This window comes from Halichoerus grypus, chromosome 9 (genome assembly GCF_964656455.1).
Source record: "Halichoerus grypus chromosome 9, mHalGry1.hap1.1, whole genome shotgun sequence".
In the NCBI taxonomy this organism is placed as follows: Eukaryota; Metazoa; Chordata; class Mammalia; order Carnivora; family Phocidae; genus Halichoerus; species Halichoerus grypus.
In genome coordinates this window covers 84,761,256-84,788,720 of record NC_135720.1, presented here as the reverse complement: position 1 = coordinate 84,788,720, position 27,465 = coordinate 84,761,256, and the positions used below count along the sequence as shown (strand labels likewise).

Here is a 27,465-nt window from a genome sequence, read left to right as displayed (position 1 = left end):
TGAGATGATTAAATTATAAAAACCAGCTTGAGTAGGCTCTTAAAAAATGGGTTTAGGCGCTAAATGTGTGTTCCAAAGTTTTATTTCAGGATGAACCTGGCTTTGAGCGACAGAGAAATCCCTTTAAATAGCCTCAGAATCGGCAGTTACAATTTGAGAGGCCATATGGTACATGACATTGTATTAAGAGTTTTGTATGATAAAATCCAAATCTGGCCTCTCGGTTCTAAGTCTCACAAATCCTTCTCCCTCCCACACTGGTTGGGCCTTATGTGCCTTTTATAAGCTACGTGCAGAGGCATATCTTGGCCTTACTTTAACTCCACTGCCGAGTGAATCATGTGTGTGTATCATCTAGGATTCTTATAAAGTGTTACTTGGGTTTGCAGCGTCTCTCCGAAAGGACAATTTAAGACACGAGGCCCAAACACTGCCTGAGTTCCCTCAGTGTCTCTCTTGCAAATCACAGAAGCCACCTGTTGGCTCTTTTGAACTCCAGTGAGAAAGAACTTTCAGACAAACTCGTTCTAGACTTTTCTTATTTCTCAACAGCCTGATAATTTGTTTGGCAGAGTGGTGACTTCCTTTTAATAAATGATTTACCTTTATGTATTATTTAAAGCCAAGAATATATGCAGGTTGGCATAAAAGTTGCCATATCATGAAAATATAAAATAGAGATGCAGACTCCAAACCACAATATGGGTGTCTTTACATGTTCATTGCAGAGGAATAGTGAATACTTCTCAAAGTTATGAATCCTGTCAGTGTCATATGCCTATTTTGTGATCTGAAATATAAAGCCAACCATTCTGACAGTGAGGCTCTTAGAAGCCCCATGACAAATCTCAATTGGCATGACGCTTTGAGGAAAAACATGTACAATATATTGTATGTTTGTATTGTATTACGTGCATGTATGTGCATTAATACATGTATTCGGGTTTTTTCTCCTTCAATGCAGATTGCACTTCCTCTCTTGGGAGACATCGGTGTCTTGCTTAAGGTACTCTGTTGCTATGTAAGAAATTACATGTTAATTTTTAGGAAAAAGGAGAAAGGAAGTCTTTATCAGAAATTGAATTAATTGCTTAGCCTGGGCTAAAATTCAATTTTTTAAAAGGCAGAACATCTTTAAGATAGAAAAAGGAACACATATTTTTATGTATCTTGTGCCACTTGTACTAATCCCTCCACTCTCCTCTTCTTTACCTCCCTGTCAGTTTGGGTGTGAGGGGTGGTGGGTGAAGGTGGTAGTTCTGAGATGAGCTACACGGGAAGGAACAGTGCCATCAACACCCTTGAGTAGACCATTCTCTTCTCTGGAGGAATGGCTTTCACCTCATGGGTGTTTAGCCGCCCTGGCTCACTACTATGAAACCTAATCCTTCTTACTTGGACCTACCCTCACCAGTCCCAGCATGAAAACCGGTGCTGCTCAATAAACAGCTAGCTTGCAGGGCTGAACTTTGATGTCGTGGGATTTTACAGAGTGAGTTATAGAATTCCAAAGCCAACAATTGCCCTAACACCTGTTACTCTGTTAAATAAAAGCTATCTCTACCTATTATTCATCTCATAAGGAATAAATCTTGCTACCATTTTTGCCTCTAATACTACCCTGTGTTTTATTTGTAATACAGATGGGGAGAATGATAATGGATACCTGTAAGGTTATGTATTTGTAATATTTTTTCATGGCACGCTAAGATCGCGTGAACCCAGATGAAAATCGGTCCCTTCACATTATACTCACACCTTCTGTGTCCTATCTATCTATATATGAGTGGACAGTGTATATGAGTATACAGGCGCACGCGCACACGCACACGCACACGCACACGCACACGCACACGCACACACACACACACACACACAAACTTAGGCTATATGTGTATATATGCGATTTATTTTATATTCCTAACATTTAGCCCAGTGGTTTGTACAATGACTTACATAATAATAGGCAGGCAGGAATATTTGTTGATTTAAATTCAAAGACTCAAGAATTCTGGTATAAGTATTTGCTAGATGATTAAAAATTTGAGAATATATATAAATATCAATATAAATATGAGTATCAATATAAAAATAAATTACAGGAGGTTTTTAAGACCTTCAGACCTTCAAAAGTCAACATTTTCTTATAAGTCAAAAAAGAGTGTTTATGGGGATTTTAGGAAGACCTTATATTCGTTGAGTTACAGTTACATGGCAGGCAGTACACTGCTTTACTTACAGCATCTCACTTAATCTTCACAGAAATCCTGTAAATTTAGACTGTGGGAGTATCCCCATTTTATACATTAGAAACTGACGTTCTGAGCAGCTAAGTAACTTCCTCAGAGTCACACAGCTAGAAAGCACAGATTTGAACCAGGAACACAGGTCCTCACACATTGTCTTCGGTTCTTCACAAGGGCAGTTAATGCTGGAAATCATAGGCCTCTTAAGAGTTAAACCTAACCATTCCAGAAGAGTTAGGATGAAAACTTGTACCCTTCGGCAGAAATGAATATCCTGATAGAATATAGGGTGGCTCACAGAATAGGCAAAAAGACTGAATAGGCTCTGACGAGAACCAGGACTCCAAAGGCCTCAGATGTGGACATAATTGATGGGTTCACCAGGGCAGCATCCCCTCAATGAGTGGGCTCTGCCACTGGTCCAGCCCTGACATTACCTCACTGAGGTTCTGAGTCCCAGGAGAGCTGATGGGTGAGAGGCAGGACACCTCAACTGAGAGTCCCATCAAACTGCATTCCAGAGAAGGGGAAAGTATGGAGTTCCCCAAAGTGGAGTCCAAATACAGGGACTTAGATTGGAGTTTGGATCTGTTAGGTCAATCCAATGTAATTTTAAATTCTGATCTTATTACCCAATGCATTAAGTCTCCCTCTCTTGTCTAGAGTCTTTAGAAAACTTTGTCATCTGCCTTCTGTTTTCAAAAGTATCTTTGATTAAAATGTAGTAAAGAAGTGACATAATTCCAGACCCAATGGCCCTTCAAAGACTTCATGTAGGTTAATCTGTGCATCCGTCCCTCTTTGAATGAGATTGTACATTGGCTAATAATTGATGCATCTTTACTCTCTCTGTAAGAAAAATGTAAAGACTTTTTTCAAGACCCTCAGTGAAATCATTTCCCTTGATTTACCATTCTGGCAACCCTAACCTAAAGAAAATGGGGCCCATTTAAAATGACTCTGAGAAAATTTTATTGACTCATAATGATTACCATTCTTCTATGTTTTATTAAAACAATCAATTGAATAATCCATCCTAAAATACTGCTGAGTGTTGATATGCCAGGGTTTTGCTCCATATTGATATATGCCACATTTATTTGTCTACAGATACAATAATTCATCTTCTTCATGCCTTTTGAAATACAGAAAACTTCTTGGTTCTCATAAGTCCTCTGGCATCTCTCTCTTTCTTCATAGTTTTTCAGATATTATAAGTAGTGGATCTACAATTATATATATTTTTTATTATTATTATTTCCTCTACCAATACATCAGCTCTGTGAAAAGATCCTGATGGCAAAATTGGTTCTGGGAAATGTTGCACACTCTGGCTCCCTTTTATATATACCAGCTCTAGGAATGGACCACCATGAAGAGAGAGCTCTTTAATCCAGCATTTTTTAGAGAAACTGCCTCAGAACCTTTTCAACAGTATATGGAATTAGTCTTCCAAGGAGCGTGTTTTTGGAAATCAGACTTATTCTGATATTCACTGAGCAAAAATATTGAGCTTGAATAGCCATGAGCTTTCTTGGCAACTTCTCATTAATGGCAAGCTCCAGTTCCCTTTTTTACATTTCAAGATTCTTCCCTTTGGTGAAAAGAATGGAAGAAGAGAGGCTGATATTGTCCTACCTTCTGTCAACTGTTAAAATTAAACCATCTCCTCCACCCAGTGGTCCCTATTCTGTGCCTTTCCTGATCATATTCTTACTCTAACAATTTAAAAATAAGCCTTTTTAGGGCTTTTCACAAGCACTTTTTCTTTAGCAATGTGCTAAGAAGTTTATCTTGTGAGCTCAGACCCTTAAATTCAAGCCTTTCCAGATCAGCTAAAGGTTACAGAGAAGGCGATGGCGAGGTAACTCCACTTAGAGTTCCTTATCTGCGCTTGGATTTGACACAGAGTCAAGTCCAAGTCCCTCAAGTAATTATTTCTGACATGAGTGCTTCCACTGACAATGTTGGTAAATTGTGTGTAGCGTCTGCCAACTAATTTTGTTCTCAAAAGGAGAAATCCTTTCTTCACAGCTTTTTCTTTCTTTCTCTTTCTTTCTTTCTTTCTTTCTTTCTTTCTCTCCTTTTTAATGGTTTATACTATCAGTTGTATGAGGTCTGTAATCTTGTTGGTTATTTTGAACTTCATTACTACCTCCCTTTTTAAACATGCTGCTAACAATTCAAACAGTCTGTGTTATTGACTTATGTGTCTTTTCCTTACATATTTGGAATTTCCCACTTACATATCAGCGTAGACATGCTTTTTATTTAAAAATTTATTTATTTATTTAAAGATTTTATTTATTTATTTGACAGAGACACAGCGAGAGAGGGAACACAAGCAGGGGGAGTGGGGGAGGGAGGAGCAGGCTTCCCGCCAAGAAGGGAGCCCGATTCGGGGCTCGATCCCAGGACCCTGGGACCATGACCTGAGCTGAAGGCAGACGCCTAACGACTAAGCCACCCAGGCACCCCTTTATTTATTTATTTTAGAGAGAGAGAGAGAAAGAGAGCACATACAGGAGCAGGGGGTAGGGAGAGGGAGATGGAGACAAGCAGACTCCCCACTGAGCTGGGAGCCCTATGTGGGGCTCAATCCCAGGACCCTGAGGTCATGACCTGAGCCAAAATCAGGAGCCAGATGCTCAACAGACTGAGGCATCCAGGTGCCCCAACATGCTTTAAAAAAAAAAATAGGTCACCAATATCATAAACAGATACAGCTGTCTAGCTACATATGTAGTTTTTACCTCACAAAAAAATAGTCTTTTCAAATCGGATGAATTAAGTCTCTGAAAGTAGTGTTATATCAATTTCTGTATCATTGGTCTCTGACAAAGGTTCAAATCTGATCAGACCTCACTTTTATAGATTGCTCTGATGAATCGCTCAGTAACCTTATCTCTTTGCTCATTAGAACTTCTGTGGCAACTGCCACGCCAGTGTCCCCGGGCTGAAAAGCAACAAAGGAGAAGAAGCTGGTGCTGGTGAGCCTGGGAAGTATGAGTCCATAGCCCAGAAGGTGAGGAGGCCGGCTGGATCTTGATGGCCCTGTAGCTTCCACCTAGTGCCTTCTCTCACTTCTTTACTGCTCTGTCCTCTAGGGTGATCCAGGCCCACGGGGTCCTCCAGGAATCCCAGGCAGGGAGGGACCAAAGGTAGGGCAGTTTCTCCTCTACTCTCTGTGCTACTTCCAGTTCAGTGTGAAAAAACAAATCAATTTTAAAACACACTACTTTTTAAAAGAAATATGTTGGAAAAGTGTAAAAGCCATTTGCAAATGTCATCTTTTTGTGCCCTGACTCTGTCCAAATTACGTCCCAAGCATACTAAGAAGAGATGTTTTTGTTGTTCTAAAAGATGACAAAACGATTCAGTATACTAGCTGAATTTCTTGTCTTTTTAGGGAAACAAAGGAGAGAGGGGCTACCCTGGGATACCTGGTGAGAAAGGTGATGAGGTAAGACTTTTCTCTGATAGTATAGTCCTGCTATTGACTCTCTTTGCAGAACTCAGAGGAAGGACTTCAACTTGTCTGTAGCTCATGTTTAATGCTAAATCAAATAAAAACAAAGATTTAGGTAGGTTGTTTCAAATGTCAACACAATTTAAATAATAATACATTTATGTTTATTAGCAGTGGTTCAGTTTTTGAGAGAAGGAAAATAAAGCACAGAGTTGACCCTCAGTTACTATGTTTTTGTTTTTATGTAGCAGATAGCAGTTCCAGCTCTCTCAAGATAAAAGCAAGGATTTACTGAAAAGAATCCCGAGGTAGCTAGTGGAATTGAAGGAATAGTTGAACAACCAGCCTAAGGACAAGGGACAGCTCCAAAACGCAGCAGAACTTCCCTGGGATACTGCTGGAACATGGTTCAACTTCAGTGACCTTGGTTTGTCTGTGTCTCTGCTCAACTTTCATACTCTTGGGAGAAAAAAAAAAAACCTATCGTAAGGATCTGATTCAACTAGTTTAGATCAGCTACCCACCCCCAGACTAAGGCTCAAAGTCAAATGTACTTTTGAGACGATGGTATAATTTTCTGACTCTAAGCCATGGTGATGCTCAGGATATCATTCTTTTCCTGCATAATTTACCTTAACTCTTAGAAAAACCAATTAGGATGATGAATTGTTGTTAGTTTAAACAGTTTTGATGCTAATAATTCTTAATGAAAGTAAGTAAGCCATCTGGCATATATTAACCTTGATGTTAGTACTGAAAATCAAAACAGTATAAAGTAGATCTATTTTTTGAGTCAGTCATATTCCGTGTTACAAATTATCACCATGTGTTATTGTTTTTAATATTGATTCTATTCTAGAAAACTGTGAGAATTAGCTTGCCTTTTGTCCAAATTTAAAATTAAAGAACAAAGAAATACAACATTTATTTTCATCCATAAATAAAGCAGTAAAGGCATTTTGTTTTCAAAATAAGAATTATTGAGCTTTTGCTTCTTCATGCTCCACAGGAAATTTCACTAATGTACAAAACCTATATCTGATTTTAATAGTCTAACAGCTTTTAACTGCCTGGATTCTAGGAGTGGGCTTTAGAGGCAATTGAGAAGGTAATAACAAAAAGATCAGGAAATAATTGGAATTCAGGTTTTTTATAAGTGACTCTAAGTTAAATTTATTAGAAGTTAATTTTGATTGAGTCTACAGGATACTTTGCTCTCTTGGTAAACTGAAATGCATTGTTATTATTACTCCACTGTTTTAGTATGTTCTTTCTTAAGTATAGTAGACCCCTGTTACCTGTGGGGAATCTGTTTTAAGACCCCTCCAATGATGCCCAAAAACTGCAGAGAGTACCAAAACCTATACATGCTGTTTTTTTTCCTATACATACATATGATAAAGTTTAACTTATAAATTAGGCACAGTAAGAGATTAACAATAATAACTAATAGTAAATCAGAATAAATATAACAACATACTATAATAAAAGTTATGTGAATGTGGTCTTTCCCTCCCTCTCTAATATCTTTTTGTACTGTAGTCATCCTTCTTCTTGTGATGATGTGAAATGATAAAATGCCTGTATGATGTGGTGAAGTAAGGTGAATGATGTAGGCATTCTGACATGGTGTTAGGCTGCTACTGACCTTCTGGGAATAAGTCAGAAGGAGGTTCATGTGTTTCCAAACAGCAACTGACCACAAGTAACTGAAACCATGGAAAGGCAAACTACTGTATGCCTTTCGGATTCTTTAATGGAGAATACACAAAATTTTGCACAAGAATCTTATTATATGGGGAATTATTATTATTATATTAATTATTATATGTAGCAATTTCAGAAGGAGATTCTTTTCATTTGTTTCTTCACATCACATGAATAATATGAATAAGCCTGAAATACCACACTAAATCAGTTGGGCCTTTTGGAAGGGATAGGGTGATGCAGGCTTTTCCTCTCAAACAGATAGGGAATAATGAATATCATCTACTTGGATAGACTCAATGAATAGTATCAATTTGGACTCAGATACTATGTGAAATTATAATTTATTGATTTGTTTAGGTGAATGAAACTTTGACCGAGGACGTGTGCATTTCCAAATGGCCAGTAAACTATCCTATTTTAATATGCATATAATATCTAGTCATACAAAATCTCAAATATCTGTTCTACTCTTAGTGGAAAAGATACAGAGGGATACCTCATCTCTTTGAGGACTTCTAATTATTATGTCTTCATTTTAGTCTGTTTGGGAACTTAGAGGAGCTGCCTATTTGTTCATTGCTCCGAGAAAAATGAAATTATCCTCTATATTTTTTGCAGGTGTTTCACAAATCAAAGTAGCAACTTATAAGACACTAATAGAACACTCTCACCTCTCATAGAGTGAAGTCTTGCTTGGAATGCAGATTTTCCTACAATATTTCAGGATAATAATTGATAAATAAGCCATGAAAAATATTGTCAACCATAAATTATAGCAATGGAAAAATAAATATTCTTGGTAGCAACTGAGCTAGGACTTGCAAAATCAAAATATCAGTTCAGAGAAAGAACTTAGCTCTAATGATCCTTGAATATCTATGCAATAAATTCTGTTTTGTATTTTAGTTTGGCACTATATGCTAAATTGACTGTCCTACTCTTTAATATGTATTTGTCTTCTTTAATGACCATCTTGTCTTCTAAAATTATCTTCTTGCCCTTTATGCATCCATAGTAACTTTTACCCTTACTACAAAATTTCAGCTTGTTCAGAGAAAGACTGCTGAGAATGATTTTTTTTTTATTTATGGACTAAGGTTTATTTTAAAGTTTAATGTGGTCATCAAAGGTTAATGAGTCCCAAGCTTATAAATTAAACTACCTAAAGACTCACTCAGCATCTCTAGACTGATTCAGGAATGAGACTAAAAGTAGAAAAAAAAGAAAGAAAAAGAATACATATGTACACCCATATCTTATACATGTACATATAGAGAGAATTTTATGGAAATGTGGGTATTTTGAGATAAAACAATTTGTGGTATGACATTTATAATCTCCAGACATTTAGAAGTGCCATTTCCAAAGGAAATTTGTTTCCTTTCAATTTATCAACCCATAAGAAAGTTAAGGGTGGGGAAGTAAAAAGAGACAATTCAACATGCCAGTGTGTCCACCCACACATCTGTGCATGCATGCACACGCACACGCACACACACACACACACACACACAGCATTGCCAGTGAGGATGATATCATCTTGAAGAAAGGACATGTCCACATTCTTCAACACAAGCATACATAAGATTTTACCCAAAACTCTTATTTCATGAGGAATTTCATCATGTTCGAGGAGATTCTTTTCAGTGTTTCTTCACATCATGTCACATGAAAAAACCTGAAGTAACATATGATCCCATTTAGCATTAGATGGACAGGTCTGGCAGAGCTTGGTCCTTGATCACATTGATGCAAAGAACCTTGATTCGAGAGAACCTCGGTTCTATAGAATTCTCATAAATAAATATGTAGTATTTTTACCATGGTCACTCCACCTAATATTTATAATGTGTCTAAAAATGCATATTTAATCACAGTAAAAGGCAAAGGAACTTTGTTATAACAATTAATGGTTTGGTAATACAAAACATTACTCGATAAAGAAAATTAAAACCTGAAAGAGTGGAATCATTCAATCTAGACCTTGACACCTCATGTGGTTATCTGAAATAACAAAAGAGTATTTAAAAGTATATATTTCTAATTATAGAAATCATCTGAGTTTATTAAAGAAAATTTGGGAAATACACAAAAGCACTAAAAAGGTAAAAGTTATCCCTATTTGTACTGCTAAGGGAGGACTGTTGGTAATAGTAATATTATGATCCACACCCATCATCTATAATTCCAAAGCTCAGAAGCCTCTGAAAACCCTGGAAATTTTTCCTGAATTTGCGGGAAATTCTTTTGGCAGCAGAATCTGACCTGAAATCATATGGAGTCGGTCTATTTAACCCACTTGATAAGAATATCATGTTTTGCTACAGAAATATTTGTATGTTTATTAGAGGGTGTTGCCCAACGCCACTGGGAGTGTTATGTAATATCTAGTGTGAGCACTGTGTTATTTTTATTAAAAAAATCAGAAAATTCAGAATTCTGAAACACATCTGACACCGAAGTTTCCAGATGAGGTGCTTTGAACCTCTATCATTCTCATCTTTTATGAAGTGCATTGAAAATTTTTAATAATTTAAACATTACTCTCTGTAACATTTTATAACTGTCATTTCTGTATGTTAGCCAGTAGTTTGCTGAAACATGATTTTAATAGTTGCAAAATATTTTGTATTATTTTATATAACTTATTTAACTAATATTCTGTTGTTGACACACTTGGTAAAAGAACAAAATTAATTACACAAGCCACCGGTTAATCTTGCCAATTCTTCCTTGAATATATGAATATATCAGTATCTTAAACCTTATCCAGTATAATTAGCATTATTCTACAAATCCAAGAAGAAGAGGGAGGGGGTATTCATTCACTTTTATGCTTAAGCCATTAAAGGGTTCTAAATTTAAATTCGCTGATGAGCCAAATTTCTTCTTATAATGAACTGTTCAGCTAAACTAAATATTATATCATAAAACATATTCCATTTTCCCACTAGCTGAAGCATTAGTGTAATCATGGATTTCTTTGATGGCATTCTGCCAGTTTGAAATTTGTATGTCCGTGCTTTAGCAAAGCCAGATTCTCAGTGATGCTATTGTTCATGGGGTGGCTCTGGAAGCTCAGAAACGCTCTGTGAATCACCAAACACATTAAATTATGTTTGTTGCAGATTCCGTATCATGGCATTTTAGCTCATCATCCTTACTCTTTGAAAATGGGCATTTGTATATTATATATATCATGTTTTCCAGCCAACATAGATGTTTAATTTCAGTAGTCAAAATATTTGATCAACTAACATGCCTTGTTTATAACTATGTAACAGGCTAATGGCAGCAACTGTTTCTTCTAGGGTCTTCAAGGAATTCCAGGCCTTCCGGGTGCCCCGGGTCCCACTGGACCCCCTGTGAGTATTTGCTAAAGCCGTGCCACTAACGCTTCATATCTGCTGGGGTGATACAGGGGGAACTAAATTCCGCATTGCCTTTCATTCTCTGGGCCTCTCTGTAGATCATCCAGCTGTTGCCTAGAAAAGTAGCATCCTATAGCTCAGATTTGCATGTAGTATGAATGTTAAGGCTGCCCTGGGGCATGGAGACTTGTCATCAAAATTCTGCCAGACCAAAAGCAGTCTGTGATTAGGCTAGTCTCTTTGAATAGAAGTTAGATGTAAAGGAGCATTCTATTTTTTAGTTACACTTTTTTGGCATTAACCTTTGGAAGAGATATTCAGATGGTTACACCCTTACATTCTTAAGCTAAACTTAGAATATAAACTAAGAATAGACTAAGAATAAATATCTTTAAGGGGGGAAAATGGGTTAAGGATAAACTAAGAAAAATATTTTTAAAGGGGAAAAATGAGTTAAAGATTATCATATTTGATTTATTTTTATTCCTATTTATCCATTAAAATACCATCTACTTTAATTAGCACTTTTTTTTTCACTGTCCCTCAAACACAACTTTGTGGTCTTTGTGTCTTTGGTTATACTGTTTTCCTAAAATAATCTCTTTTTCTTTCTTAGCTGCTAAACCCAACCAGTCACTAACATGGGGCTGTCAAGTCTAGGGTGGCCAGTTAAATTACAGGACATGCAGTTAAATTTGCATTTCATATAAATAAATGGTTTTAGTATAAGTTTGTCCCAAATATCATATTTTGATTTGCTAAATCTAGCAACCCTACTCAAGTCTCATCTTTTCCAGCAATTCCCATGAGTTCCTATGCAAATGGTATTTTAGCTCACAAGTAGGCATGTGATCATGTTCCTTTGTGTTTTAAAGCATGGATTCACCATAATTAAAATTTTATCTTTTATGCTTTCACCACAGCTATGTAGAACAAACCTGGCTTTAAATTGTACATTAAAATTAAAAGTGAAGAGAAGAGTTGTGAAAGGAACCATGGAAATTATAGCTAACTCCATTCTCAAAGAAGAATTAAAATTAAATTTTATTTTCCATTGGTAAAATGCAGATTGCATAACTTAATATGCACATTGTTAATTCTGCCGCATCTTGAAGTATTTAAAATGTTGATCGCTACCAAAATTATAGCTCATTTAGGAAGGCATAATGTTATGTAAATTGCCATTTAAACAGCAAGGCTAAATTCTTAAATGTATCAAAAGGTTCCAATTAAGGTCATTAAATGTGGTTGGCCAAGGTGAAAAAGCAGCCACAAATACAATTTTTACCCTTGCAAGGGCTTATCAGCAGGATACAGCTGCTCGATCAGCCTGAAGAAATACAAGCTTGTAGGACTGATTTAATTAGGATCAAATGACCTTCAAAATGTATCAGTTTTAGCAACCAACTTCCAGTGCCTTTGGCCATTTAGTTGTTCTGTTGTTGTTGTTGTTTGTTTCTTTGTAACACACTTAGTTTTGTGTTTTACAGGGCTTGTTGGGAAGAACTGGACATCCTGGTCCTGTGGGAGCAAAGGGTGACAAGGTACAGAGGAAATGCCTCACTTACTCTCTGAATTGGGGCTTGGGGGATGGCAAGGTGAGACACTTAACAGATCCATAAAATCAAGCAAAGCCTGAAAGTAGGAATAATGTCAGGGAATAGCTATTCTGGTAGGGGGCTTGGAAAGACAGAGGTACAAAAATTGGTCTGCATACAGGTTCCTAGGGAAAAGGATGAATAGAACACCGGTGTCATATAGCAAAAGTGCAAGCTAGATTCAAGGTCTTGGACATCTAGTTCTGTGGAAGGATAGAGTGGAGGAAGCTTCCTGAAGAGGTACGGGTAAGACAGTTTGTATCAGGGAGTTCCAGCCACAGGTGCCAAGGCTTCAGACAGCTTGCTGAGAAAATCTGGAAGTTCTGTCTTTTAAGGGTTGTAGGGGAAATTCACTAAGGAATTAGGATACTTCTTCCCTCAGGAGTCCAGTTGATTAGACAAATGTGTTGCTATGGTCTGAAGGGAAGACCAGCAATAGAGGAATTTCAGGCAGGAAGACTCCGGGGCTTCATAGGTTTACCCAATTTAGGTCTAAATTGGTCCCACAGTGTGAGCCCAGCCGGTAAGCGGAGTAAGACTAGGTATTCAGATTTGGGAAGTAAGAATCAAGAATCCACATAAGCAACTCAAGTAGCTTCTACCCTAAAATGACCAAAATGGGACATAAAGGCATCAATAAGCAAAGGAATTCCAAAAAAAAAAAATTGAAAGGAGCCATGTGCTTATTTTAGATAGTCTCTGCACATTTTTTTCTGAGAGTATTCCCAAGAAGCTTGCCCAACTCCACTAGCCTTTTTTCTCTGTTCTCTATGGAAATTATTTAGTCAGAGATTTGCCTTTTGAAGTTAATGGGAATTCCACACTGAGATGAGCTTTGGGGCACAATCGAGGATGAAAATATGACTTTTAATTGTGCCAGGAAAAAGAGAGTCTTTTCAATAGACACATATTTTTCCTTGTTTGTTGTCCTCTCATAGTTCATGAGAACTATCACATAATTCTCTGAATGACACTGCCAGCAATCAGCAGAATATGACATGTCTTAGAGAGATAGCCACCATCAAAGCAGTTTGGGAAGAGATACAATATACTTGTTGTCACTCATTCTCAGGCAGATACATTGCAATAAAAACTTTACAGTTTATTTTCGTTGATAAAGATACAAATAGTTTTTATGATGTTTCCTTTTGTTACTGAAAAAAAAAATACGGGGAGATGGAATGAAATCCTTCATCAAATTCATGGAAATGGATTTAAATCCCTCAAAATTTGGGGGCATTGTAAGTTGGAATCTTACTGTCTCTGGATTCTTTTTTAATTAACCATTTCTTGCCACTCCCCTGACGTTAAGGGACTTAAAGATTTTATGAGGCTATTATCCTAAAAGAAAAGCACAGTTCCAGGAAACACTGGTTAAAGGCACCAAAGAGACTATAATAGCTTTGCTTGGTATGGATCGATAAGCATTGTATGTTTTATAAAAATAAAAGTGAAATCCATTTTTCAAGTTTCAACTTGAATTCATTTTTCATAATTCCATTTTCAGGCTGTTTCTCCTGCAAGCAGAATGTCTGAGGCTGTTTAAACTGTATAGAACATTTCCCTTAAACAGTGTTGTACCACAGTCACTTCTGTTCAACGGGATGTACCTGACTTGGTTGCAAAGTGTAATAAAACCTTAGGGAGTGAAAAAATTTCTCCTTCTGCAGACACAACACAGGGTGTGATTTTTTCTACTTTGGTCAAATTATGTGGACGGCCCTCTGGTTCCCCAAAGAGGAAGGTGGTGGGGTTGAAGCCTAAAGTGAGGGGCTGACCTAGAAAGCCCAGTCCCGGAGCTCACCCCTGCTGGCAGGATTGCCGCTCTGCACCCCGATGTGGGCAGAGTTCCCTCGGCCGCACTTGAGCTCCAGAACAGGATCAGCCAGGTTGTCTGGCTCCATCTAAAACTAAGCTTCGTCCCTGGGGCTCACCCAGTGGGAATCTGAATGGGTATGGAAAAGGCATTTACCTTTCCTGTGGTCTAGGAACATATTTTCCCAGGTGAAAGGGAAAGCCAAGCTGAATAAGACTTTGCAAGGCTGAAACAAAATCATATTGATTTTAGAATACAGCTCTCTGAGCAAGCACAATCTAGTTCATAAACTGGGTGTTGAAATGTGCAAACCATTGATTTTTGGTCTCTATATCCCGTGCAGGGCAGTGAGGGACCCCCTGGGAGACCCGGACCACCTGGACCACCTGTGAGTTACTTCAGTTTTAAAACTTAAATTCATGTGTCTGCTTGAGACTTCTATAACTCAGAGTTCAGACAACCTTCAGATGTTTCCAGGACAAAAGTTGTCTGATTTTTATGGATACCTACAAATGATAGCCAACGCAGCTTTGGAGGAGACCTAATATTTCCCCTTTAGTGCAGCCCCAATATGCAGTGCTCAGATTTGCATACTATGGGCCTCCCTCCTCTGGACTCAGGAGACCTGAGTGGGTGCCCCGACTCTCCATGTCCTGCCTGGGGGACCCTGGGAAAGCCATGTAACCTCAGTGAGCCTCATTCACAGAAAAAAGGGGCTTTAAAAAGAGCTCCCTTCCGGCAATGTGAGTTGGTACAGAATTTGGTGTTAGGCTATATGTGTTCATTACCATCCATGATGTCTGAGATGCGGAGAAATTCTATTTATATAACACCTAGTGAATAAAATGTACAAGAGCCATCAATGTTTTTATGCTTGCGATTGAGACAGATATGCGCTTTGTCAGGGAGGCTGCGGAGAAGAGAGGTACCTCTCTCTGTGGCAAGTCTGCCCTCGTGTGGGGCCACGCTCAAATCACAGCAGAGCTTTGGTCCAGGCCAAATGTTCTTTTCCAACCTACTTCATAGGAATACTTTCAGAAACCAAACTCACCTGAGAAAGAGCAGAATTAGTCTGTGACTTTCTGAAGACAACAAAGATATATAATTAGTGTGCATGCAGTCACACATTTTACACACATAAACGAAGAGATTTGCACTCTGTTTCCCTAAACCTGTTCTTCATTTTGTTTACTTGCCTGTTCCCTTGACAAAGAAGCAGGACAGAAAGCATTTGGGGCTCAAATCCTAAAATGTACTCCCTCTCCAGTGGACACAACAAGCAACCCATAGCATGAGTTCACAAAACGGACTTATATTTTACACTGGGTTAGGAAATCTTCCTCTTCCCCCTGAATTCTTCAAAACTATTCATTCTTCAAAATAGATTACATAGTGTCTCTTTATGGGAAACCTCCTCTAGAAATCTCAGACAAAAGTATTCTTCATCTCTTTAGGACCCAGCACACTAAAATATAGTAGACATTTGCCAGTTGCCACATGAGAGAGTGAAAGAATAAAGGAATAAATGAATGGAGCATTTTTCCTCCCATCACTAGTGTTTTGAAGATGTACGCAAATCCCATTCACTGAGCACCATTGGCCACCATCACCCAAAAACAGCAAAATGATGGCTTCTTCAGTTTTGCAATTGAAGTGTGGAAATCACAAAAAAGGAAAAAATGCAGATTATTGATTCTATGGGAACTTCTTAAAAGAAGGATAAAAGATCCCAGCTAAAATTTGTATCTGCAAATTTTTCCTGAATGCCAAAATGTATGATTCTTTAGACTGTCGAATTAGTTCTCTTTAAGTGTTAGTTACTCTGGGACTTTCCATTCACAGGCCAGTTTTATTAGGAAGTTTTATTCCCTGTTGTTCTAAAGAATATGTTTGTGTAGAAACATCCACACAGGGTTGTGAGTAACATCATTTTCCCCATTTACTTTAATTTTCTATTTAGTATGAAGGGACTGTAGGAAAAAATTCCTTTTCAGTAGCCTAATTGCTCCCTATTCACATCTTCATCAGCACTACCGTGTTATAGCCGGCAGGTCAGAGGGCTGTAAACAGTTAGCATAAATTGGCAATTCAGAAACTGAATTTTAATGAGTAAATAGTATTTTCCTCTGAATGCATTAGTGTCTCATCTGTCAAATCCGAACATTAATCACACCTCCACTGAAAGTCTCTCCAGGCTCCAGGTGTAGCTCAAACTCCTGGTCATTTTTCCCCCTATATTTGCTTCTGAAAAGCCCAAAACGGAAACATTGGTTTATTTTACTTGTAGTATCAAACTCACGTTCTAAAATAAAATGGAGAAATATCATTTGGGAAAAGGATAAAAGGTAGAGAGACTATTAACTTAAAAAAGAGTAATTCTCTATCTCCTCTCTTTCTGAAGGGTGTACAATTCAATGAAGGAAATGGAATGAGCAGTTTATATAAAATCCAGGTATTTACTTTTGTAATTATGTGAAATTATTTTCCAGTGAGGGGTTGCTATAAATGCTTCTCACCTTTTTCTTTTTCTTTTTTTTTTTGAAGGGAGGTGTGAATGTTCCCAGTTTTCCAGGGCCCCCTGGCCCCCCTGTGAGTACAGTTTTTTATTACCAAGCATTCTTCAGCTGAACAGCCACAATAAATAAATAAATAAATAACTCCTAAGTTCACTGAAAAAATACATGATACGAATATAACTAAGATCTTATGCAATAGGAAATAAATGTAAATTTATTTAATATAATATATAATAGAATAGAATAGAATAGAAAATTATAATAAAATGGAAAAAATGTACCCAGCCAATGAAAAATAGCGTTCTGCATGGTGGTATCCGTTTCTGCATTGTAAATCTAAGAACTAAATCAATGTCCAAAGTCACTGTCATGGGATTCCATCAAGTTATGTTTCATCATCTAATTCTTCAAATCCCAACTGTAGCAAAATAAAACTTGCAAATATTTTGTATGTGTCTTAAAGCAAATTGAATTAAAAATGCTTTAGATTCTATAATTTTGCTTCCCTCATATTTTTAAAAATGACTTCCCATGTTTTTCTTGCAGGGCCCTAAAGGAGACCCTGGCCCAGTGGTATGTATATTCCCATGCTTTGAGTCATTTAGAAATTAAGTCTTTATTGAAGTTTGAAAGAAGAGCATCAGGCAAAGATGGCCTATTTTCTTAGCTGTTCACCAACTAACTAACATTGGAGGCAGGAGGCAAGCCACCAAAGAAATACCAGCAATGTGTTCATCTTTAAGATGCATTGGTCTTGATGTCACTGCCATTGACCTTTGTCTCTCTTATTAGTGTATTTTCAAAATCTCCCTGTGATGGAAGAGGACACACATGAAGTTCCTGATAAACGGAACACTTTCTTCTGATAGCGCTATTTTGATAGTCAACTCAGTGTTAAGTACATTGTGGAAGAGAAATACTTACTGGAAAGAAATTCCTTAATATGTCTCCAGTCTCTCCCTACCCCCAAAAAAGGAAGGGACTGTTTTTTGCTTTGGCTGTCTTAGGCAGTTATTCAGTAAGAAATGTGGTGTGCTGTCATCAACCTGCTTATTAGGTGTAATGTATCAGAAGGTTAGCACTCAGCATGGAAAGAGATCATGTCCTGCAGCCCCCCAGAGAGGGACAATTGTTCTCAAGCACGGAGTGTCACTCTGCAGCTTCTGCCAAATTCATTAGATTCCTTTTATTCCTTGGCAATTCTTCCTGTCATGTCCTTGTCAAGCATATGTTCATATTTCACTTGTATTAACCTTTTAACCTTGATTTATATAGTATGCTTGAAACTCAGATATACCTGAAACTGAAATAAAGTTTCAAATCATTTTCCATTGTCATGTGAAAAAAAATTAAGGCCCTTTCATTACAATAGATTTTGGTAAAACTAGATGAATAAATTTTAAAAGAGCAAAAGAAGAAGCCATAAAAAGTAATCTTTTCACATCTAACTATATTTTCAAAGGACATGCATTAAAGTGCATATTTTTTATTGGTCGGTATATAGTAAGAGCCAATTTTTCCCCTGAAAGCATGATTTCAACTAGTTAGTACCATTTTCTGAACCCCAATTATGTAACTTAGAAGTTTCCTTTGTTTTCTTATTCATGTTGCCCCCCTTTTATCTGTAACATTTTTTATGCTTTCACCAATCATATCCTTCATTCTAATTTTAATTTTCTTTCATCTTGTTGATAAAAATTTCCTCCTGGTCTCTCCCTCTGCTACTGACTCACAGCCCCTCTGAATCATGTAGAGGCCCCTAGACTTCTCACTGATTTTTCTGGAACATCCTTTCAAGTTTTTCATTAATAACTGCATATCAAGGTGATAACATTTTTTAAAGTATTCTAATAAAGGATAAATCGTAATTCACTTCGATTGGAAAATGGGTAGCAGACACATTTGAGTAGACTTTGAAGAAATTAGGCTTCAAATTCCTTAGCTACAACAAAGGATAAAGAATAAAAACTGATTAAAGGGTATTCCTTGCTTTTAGAGATGTGCTTTAAGTGGGTGAAGCACAAAAGCAGAAATCTGGAATAATGAAGTTAAATACCGTGTAAACCCTCAGGTTTATCCTACATAAACCTTTGAAATTATTCTTTGGGGCCTATGCAACTCCCTTCATTTCATACCAGTTGCCCAGTACAGAGAAATACTACTTCCTACCAGAGAAATAAGCCAGGAATGGTAGAATAATTGGTCACAGAGCAGAAAATGGAAAAGCCAATTTGAGGAGGCAGCAGGGGCGCGGGAAAGTTGGGGGGAGATTTACTCTTCAGCATCCTTCATTTCCCATGACGCTGGGTCTGCACCACTGTTTCTAATCTTCTCAGTAAACGTTTGTAGACAAAAATTACCCTTAATTGAATTTATCTTCTGAGGTGCTCCATTTAATTCCTTTGATATTTAATTTATAAGAGGCTTCAATTAAATATTTAATTATTAACTACTTTCAAATAAATATTGATTGTTGGGTGACCACCTTCCTCGGTCCTAAGGATTGTTGAGCATGTAAACAAAGAGAATTAAAGAGTTCATTTCCTTTGTCAACAATCCAGGACCTCTTTTACAGTGCTTTATGTAGAATAGAATCTGAACATCTTTTTCTTTTTTTTTTGTCTGATTGGTAGGACATTTAAAAAGATTTCTAAGGCATGAAAAGTATCAAGTCATCTGCTTGTTCATTAAGTGCTCTGTAATAAGGACAATATCATAAATAATAATGGAAGTTGGAGACGGTAATATTTTGAAGCAGATTAGAATTATGCATGCAAAAAAAAATATATTTACAGAGAACGAAAGCTCTCTTTTCCATTTAATTATGTTGAAAGCATCCAGTGTCTGAAGAAAATATTTGCAGTTAACATCAATTCATTAACAAGGAGGTATCAGACAACTACCTCCTTTATCTCTCCTGATTTAAAAACCTTAATGTTTACCTGCTCAAAATTAGCAGCTTCCTTCACCCTAACTTTTCTAAATATATTTCTTGAGAGCCTACAGGCTCCAGCTGGCCTGGGACCATACGCTAGAATACGTATAAGATTTTTTTAATGGAAATGCTTACTTATCTTCTGCCAGTGACCCATGAGCTTGAGCAATAACTTTTAGAATCACTGGAGATGCCGCTTCTGGAGCCATCCCCTGAAGCATTCACAATTCATGGCCAACTGCAGAGAACACTGCAGGATGGTAAACTTTGCTATCAGACCTTCATCTTCATCTGCTCTTAAGGAGCTTAGTCTTATTCTCTGGTCATCTAGCAGCCCTGGGTACCTCACAAATTGGCAAACTTCACTAAAATCCATCTTTCCTTCTAATTTTTATTGAAATTGGAGTTATCGCTTACTAGAGGGATTCATTCTAATTAGATTCTTAATCAGAATAAAAACAACTAATCAGAAAATATATTCATACTTCTCCAGGAAATAGCTTTATTCTCAAACTATTTTCAAATATCAAATGCAAGAATACAAATGCTTGAAAATAGAGCATACCGATTACTTGCTAAATTGCCAATCAGTGTTTCGGGGTACTTTTTTGGCAAAAAAAAAAAAAATCTTTGTTTTTGAAATCAAGGCTTAAAAAACCTCTTGGTCATTGCTCCTACATTTCTTATGTTCATATTTAACAGGGAGAACCTGGTGCAATGGGGTTGCCAGGACTAGAAGGATTTCCAGGTGTAAAGGTAAGTACAGGGGTTAAAAATGTGGTCACTGATTCAACATTCAAAAATGTTTACTGAGCACCTCCTATTGGACCAGGAACTATTTTAGGTTTAAAGATAGCTAAGAGTACAAAACAGACAAAAATCTCTGCCTTCAAGGAACTTATTTTCTAGGAAGGAGATACAGAAACTACAAGAATAAACATAAGTAATAATGTTGGTAAGTGCTATGAAAAAGAAAAAGTAGAGCAGGTTAAGAGGGCTCAGGAGTGCTAAAGGAGAGTGTTGTAATTTTAAATATGGGTCTGAGAAAGCAAGATCCGAGCAAAGACTTGAAAGAGTGAGACAGAGTTAGCCAAGTCCCCTCAACCCTGAAGGAAGAATGTCCCAGGCAACATAAATAAGTTCTAGAGATCTAACATGTAGCATGGCAACAAGAGGTAACAATACTTTACTGTATACTTGAAAATTGCTAAGTGTTCTCACCACTACATTAATTAGCTTGATTGGGGTGATCATTTCACGGTATATGCATATATCAAATCCTCAAGCTGTATACCTTAAATATATACAATTTTTTGAAAGCATAAACATTAGGTCTAAATGCGCTGAGACATGAGCATTCCTGCTACACCAAAGGAGACCAGGAGAATGAGGTGAAGGAAAGGGTGGTAGATGAGGTCAGAGAGGTAGGGGTAGAAGTGAGGTGTAGCCCTGTCAAAGCAGTCCTGCAAAGCAATACTACTCAAAATGTGGCCAGTGGAGGACCAGTGACAGTCTGCAAATTCTCTTATGGGTTCTGTGGCAAGGTAAGTATAGACTGAGAGTAAGTATTTAAAAACTTGCCTAGCAATTTAACTTTGCCATGATATTCAAACATGTGATCAGTAGATTCACCTTTGTTCAGGATGTATTAGAACATAAATGATAAACTGCTCCTGAAGGAGCACGAGTAGTTCAAGAAGCACTAATAATAAAGAGGCTTACTAGCCATTGTGAAGACTTTATCTTTCACTCTGAGTAAAATATGGAGCCAGTAGTTCATTTCTGAGTAGAAGGGTGATGAGGCCTACAGCTGGAGAGCAGCGGTGGAAGCAGGGACAGCTGGGATGGTGTTGGCTCAGATTGAAGTAGAAATGGTGGAGATAGTGAGGAGCGGCTAGATTCTGGATATATTGGGAAGGTAGAACCAACAGGACTTTCTAACTGATTGGACATGGGTATGAGAGAATAAAGAGGAGTCAAGGATGACTCCAAGTTTTTTGACTTGAGCAACTGGCATGATGGGATAGTTATCAACTGAAATGAGGAAAGCTATAGGCAGAGCCTGTGTGGAGAGGGTGAGGATGATCAGTTTAACTTTGGACATGAGGTCAAATTTGGCAGCATCTATTAGATAGCAAAGTGGAAGTATTGAGTAGGCAGAACAATATAAAGGCATGGAATTTGAAAAGAGTCTTAGTGGAGATTTAAACTTGGTTGTCCCAAGCGTATAGATGCTGTCTTAAAGCCAGGAGACTTGATAAAATCACCAAGGGAATGACAGTAGATTTTATAAAAGAGAAGAGGACCGAGGACTGAGCATTGAGGCCTCCAACATAAAGGGATCAGGAAGAAAAGGAGGACTGAGTGGGGGAAACTGAGATGAAGGGACCAGGGAGGTAGGAGGAAAACTTGGTGTCCTGAAAGCCAAGTAAAGATAATGTATCAAGGTGAAGAGAGTGATCACCTGTCTCAAATACCGTAAATAGGTCTAGTATGATGGGGATGGAGTCAAGTAGAATGGTCAAGTATTAATCATTGGATTTAGCAGTATAGAGGTTTAGCAATAACAGATTATTACTATTTCACTATTTTGGTAGGAGCAACTGTTGGATTTAAATGGATTTAAGAGAGAATAAGAAAAAAATAATTAGAGATAGCAAATACAGCATAAACAATGGCCAAGGAGTTTTGCTGCAAAGGAAATCAGAGAAATGGGAAGGTGACTGCTGGAGGAAGTAGGGTAAGGTTTCATAAAATGGATTTTAGAAATGGACCATAGAAATATCAGAATAATTGTATGCTAAAGGAATGATCCAGTAGAATGGGGCAGGGGAGTGATGATATAGGAAGAAAGGGGAGAGTTGCCGGAATGACATCCTCAAATTGCTAAGAGAAAATGGGAACTAGTACATAAATGGAGGTTTTGGCTTCAGAGAGGAGTCTGGATAGTTTATCTGTAGAATCAGGTAGAAAAACAGAATATAGGGATACAGACACAGATACACCAAGAATAATTGGTTGGGGTGTATAGAAGTTCTTTTCTGATTGCTGAAATTTTCTCAGAGATGGAGGAAGAAGATCATCATCTGAGAGTGAGTTGGGGAGAAGAGGTTGGAGATTTAAGGCAAAGGTCTTCTAAGAGAGAGGGAGAGTCCAGGGACCACAGAGTGCGATGACTAGGCAGCCCCAGGGCCCCCCTCAGGTTCATGGACATGAACTGAAGTGAGACCAGTCAGAGAGATCTTCTCCAGCATGTACACTCAGGTAAAGACATAGATTTAAACAAGGTTCCAGTTTTGACAGGTGAGTACTAGAAGCAAGAATGGGCCAAGAGAGTCAATGGTGTACACAAAGGAGTGAGTATAACAAGTGACCATGGAATTTAAACTAAATAAATAAGGGAGAGAGGCCATCTAGAAAGTTGAAGGATGATGAAAGATTTGTTCAATGGATTAGAGGTGTTGGTGGCATCAGAAGTGTGAGAATCCAAGGTACTCAAGGGAGTGAGTTAAAACTATGGTGGCCCAATATCAGAATGCATGAAATTTCAATTATGGAGGGGATGGAGTACTGTCAGTATTGGTACTGACAAGGTCTCAGGTATAGCAATGGAAATAAAAGGCCAGATCATTAGAGGAGAATGGTTCAAAGAACTGCAAGACCTGAACTTTGGAAGGACCATATTGTCCAAGAGAAGCCTTCTTAATATTAACCTTTATCAGATATACAAGAGTTTCCACTGAATAAAAAGTTCCAATATATTCATTTCGGGGGTAAAAATCCCATAATTTAAAAGGAGCAGAGTGAAACTGACAAGAATTACCTGTTTATACTGTTTGTCCACTGTTCCATTAGTTTTTTTTCTATTTGCCTAAGGCTATGCTTTATAAAGATATTACTTCTATTTATATGTTACAGTTTATATCCTAGTTGGTCTGACCTTTCATTTTCATGTTTAATCTCATTGTATATGTAAATATAACATTTATGTAGTCAAATAGCAAACTGATTTTCTTTGTGTTTTCTTGTTTTGCTTTTATGCTCATTTATCTTATTTTCACCCAAAATCAGGTAGTCACTTGGTATTTTCTTCTAATTCTTTTATACCTCATATTATTTTATTTTTTACATAATCTATAAGGGATTTCCTTGGAGCATAATATAAAGAGAGGAATTAAACTTTTTTCAAAGAAATTACTCAATTATTAACACTATTTGTTGAATAATACATTCCTTTCTTTACTAAAATCCTATTATGGATGTTGGTCTATTTCTGAGGTTATATAGCATTTTTATATTGCATTGATATACTGCTTAATCTTATGCCAATATTCCATTATTTTAATTGTTATAGCTTTGTTATATATTCAGATACTGGTATTGCTAATCTCCTTATTGTTCTTTTAATTTTTTTCTTTTATCTTCTCATGTATTCATTATCCCGAGTGGACTTTAATATCATCTGATCAAGCTGCAATTTAATAAGAATTGCTTTAAATTTATAAATTAGTTTGGGTAGCAATGACACCTTTACAACATTGTCTTGCCCTCCAGGAATAAAACATATCTCTCCATTTAATCAAGTCTTCTTTTATGTCCCTGAGTGAAGTTATGAAGTTTTTTAATGTAGGTTCTGCTCAACAAAAATTGCCATTTTATTATCCCATATATAATCTATAGTACTTTTAGCATCATCAGCTTTATCTAAAATACCACATTGCCTTTGGAAAAAGAGTTGCGTCACTCTACTGTTCAGAGCAATTCAAGGGACCTTCTGATGGCCTAATGAGGAGAACTACAAAATCCCTTGTTCTAAATATCTTTATTCTAACCCTACATCCAATAAGACAAGTGTAGGAAAAGCTTTTTAGAAGACGTTCAATGTGCTCTCTTTTTTAAGTATTGGTAATGGATTACTTTTAGAATGAAAATACTGTATTGACTAATTTTAGCTGTATGTGTGGAGCCCTATTAAAAATAGGTCACAGAAATGATAACCTAATGCTTGTTTTCATTATTATTATTTGCTTTCGTTTTTTGGAGAAAAAAAAAACTTTAACAAAGTCCGTTAGCTATTCATTTTATTTTCTCATCTGATATTGATAATGCTTATCAATACCAAAGAAAAACTTGACCAAATCCAAATAATCATTTGAGCATTAATTTTATAGGCAAAGATTTTATAGATATCATTATAAGTAGCAATTTTTTTTTTAAATCCCAACAGGGGGATCGAGGCCCAGCAGGTCCCCCAGGAATAGCTGGAATATCGGTGAGTCGAGAGTATCTCATATTATTTTCACAAGGAAGCAATTCTATCTCCACAGTAAATCTATAGCTAGGGATCAAGAAGGGCTAGGGAGCACACAGTAGCTCCTATGCCATTAGGTTCTAGAAACATCCAGTTAAAAAAATAAAACCACCTTGTCCCTATCCATCCTCAAGAATTCTTTCTTTTTTTTATTTTTTTTTAATATTTTTATTTATTTATTTTAGAGGTGGGGGGGCAGAGAGAGAGAATCCCCACTGACTGCAGAGCCAAGCATGGAGCACAGTGTGGGGCTTGATCCCATGACCCTACGATCATGACCTGAGCTGAGATCAAGAGTCCAACATTTCACTGACTGCACCACCCAGGCACCCCAAGACTGCTCCTTTCTTTATTTTCATCTTTTTCTTATTTTTTGTCTTTTTCTTTCTTTCCCCACCTCCCTTAAGGAAGGGAGGAGATGCCCAGTTAGTTAGCTGTGCCAATATGTTAGAACAAGCCCAACTTTGAGAAGCTTGTTTTGTTTCTCTGCTCTTATCATATTTGAGGTTTCTTGGCACCCAAAAGACAAAGTTCTTATCCTTAGGCATGTACTTCAAGTTCTTGATATTAAGCTGCAATCTGAGTTTTCCCTCGGCCTGGTGTTATTAACAGATCTTTACTGCTGCTAATGTTTCCTCATAAACTAGCCCTTCCAGCCTCTCAATCATTTTTGTTGCTCTCCGGTGTCAAATGTTTTAATCTCATCAAGGTCTTTTCAAATGAATAGGAAGTGCTCCAGGAAAGGTTGAAATCATTTCTCTGAGCCCTAGGGATCATTCTGATCTTCATTCATGATGCTCTAATTAAAATTTTGTGGCCATGCTTTATGAATAAGAGCCCACTTATCCTTTTGTTCAGTGCCCCTGCAGGGTAGGCCCAGGGTAGGAAAGTCAGTGGAAACTACGTGCTTGAATCATAAGAACACAAGATAAGAAAGGGCCCTACCATCCCACTCACCACACCCATTGACATCTACCGACACCCAACACCACCCAGAGCGTAAACCACCCATCACTCCCATCTTTAAAAGGCCAGTAGCCACTCTATTTTACTCTAGTTGTTAAGCCTAATAACAAAAATTTAAAACCCATCCCTAATCTGCAGAAAACCATCCTTTATAGAGGACGAATCTCCTTATTTAGCTGTTCTATCCCTTTCTCTTATATTCAAGCCCATCCAGAGATTTCTCCAGGGCTGCTTTCTCCTGCTTCTTCCCAGGATGACACATGGGTAGAGAGGAGGAGGTGTCTGTGAATGCTGGCAGTGAGGTGACGCCTCCAGTCAGCATGCTCTCCCCCAGGTTCTCCAAGCTCCCCGTGACCTTTGAAATTGCTGCTGCCTGCCACCGATGTCCCTGATCCCTTTGTCTCAGATCTCAAAGCCTGAGCACTCTCCCCTTGTGTCCTATGCCAAACCCATGTGGGACATGAGCCTTCAGGCTCTAGCACATCCCCCAACGTGGGCCCACAGGAGCTTCAGCAGTTCCTGCTCGTACACACAGGCTCTGGGGAACCAGGGCTGCTCTGTCAGGCCTTGTGTCTGCCTAGCTTCACCACTCAGCTGTGTCCGAACCTGTGAGGGGGGTTCCTCCCAGAGTTCTAGACAGCAAGAGGAGGAAAGGGTCCTTGCTTTTTCAGATTCTCTCCAGGGGAACCTACTAGGGTTTCTGCAGCCTCAGCCCTACAGGGATGCCTGCATCCCTGAGTTATTTGTTTTTCTATCCACGTTAGGTCTAAGGGATAAAAAGTGGTTCCTTCTTTTAGCTTGGTCTAGATACTTTGGCACTTCTCACTTCTGGTGTCTGATGGACCATCTTCCTCTCTCATCCCTCCCAGTGGTCTTCTACCCAACAGTTCTCTGTTTTCAGTCCTCCAAGCCACAATTGTGTTGGAACAAATCAATCTTGTCCTCTTCCTTTTAACCAAACATGGTTTTTCAAGTCGAACATGGTATTTCTTCAGGCTATCCTACTATGAACTTAGAAATCCTCTTAAGAAACACAAAATCTAGGAAAGGTGTCTTTGACTCCATGTGCCCTCCCACCCCCAAAGTCAAGAAGAGCTGCCAATCAAATAGGCACTAGAAGGATTTCCAGTAATAAAGATACGTTGACTTCATATTTTCAAAAAATATTATCATCCCCTCCTACCCTCTGTTATAGACAGATATGTACATGCAGAGAACTGCGTTCTAGTCTGTACCTTGGAGCCTCCAGAGTCAAGTACATGTCCCCACAGACTCTGTCCCCTTAGGAATGCCATTTTAGTATAGAGAGCCACAGGCCTGGCAGCACATTAAATTCCCAGGCAGGGAGGGGAAGGACATGACATCATGTCCGAATTTGGCTTCTAACATTTCTCCTTGCTTTGATTTCCCAGGGAAAACCTGGAGCCCCAGGGCCTCCGGGAGTCCCAGGGGAACCGGTGAGTTGCCAGCCACTTACTTTAACCATTGTACTTGCATGCGGTTCCAAAGCTTTCCTTAGCAACTAAT

General features: G+C 37.9%; 1 protein-coding gene across 2 annotated transcripts in view; it reads left to right on the top strand.

The window, feature by feature from the left end:
* The window catches only part of COL19A1 (collagen type XIX alpha 1 chain), a 327,156-nt gene that overhangs the window by 265,096 nt on the left and 34,595 nt on the right, over positions 1-27,465 (top strand). For both annotated transcript variants that reach the window (XM_078055163.1, XM_078055162.1), the window contains 13 exons: positions 965-1,006; positions 5,167-5,271; positions 5,354-5,407; positions 5,656-5,709; positions 10,737-10,790; positions 12,287-12,340; positions 14,554-14,598; positions 16,612-16,662; positions 16,755-16,799; positions 17,273-17,299; positions 20,364-20,417; positions 24,889-24,933; positions 27,351-27,395. In XM_078055163.1, coding sequence (XP_077911289.1) covers positions 965-1,006; positions 5,167-5,271; positions 5,354-5,407; positions 5,656-5,709; positions 10,737-10,790; positions 12,287-12,340; positions 14,554-14,598; positions 16,612-16,662; positions 16,755-16,799; positions 17,273-17,299; positions 20,364-20,417; positions 24,889-24,933; positions 27,351-27,395 — 675 coding nt within the window. The remainder of the gene's footprint in view (positions 1-964; positions 1,007-5,166; positions 5,272-5,353; positions 5,408-5,655; positions 5,710-10,736; positions 10,791-12,286; positions 12,341-14,553; positions 14,599-16,611; positions 16,663-16,754; positions 16,800-17,272; positions 17,300-20,363; positions 20,418-24,888; positions 24,934-27,350; positions 27,396-27,465) is intronic.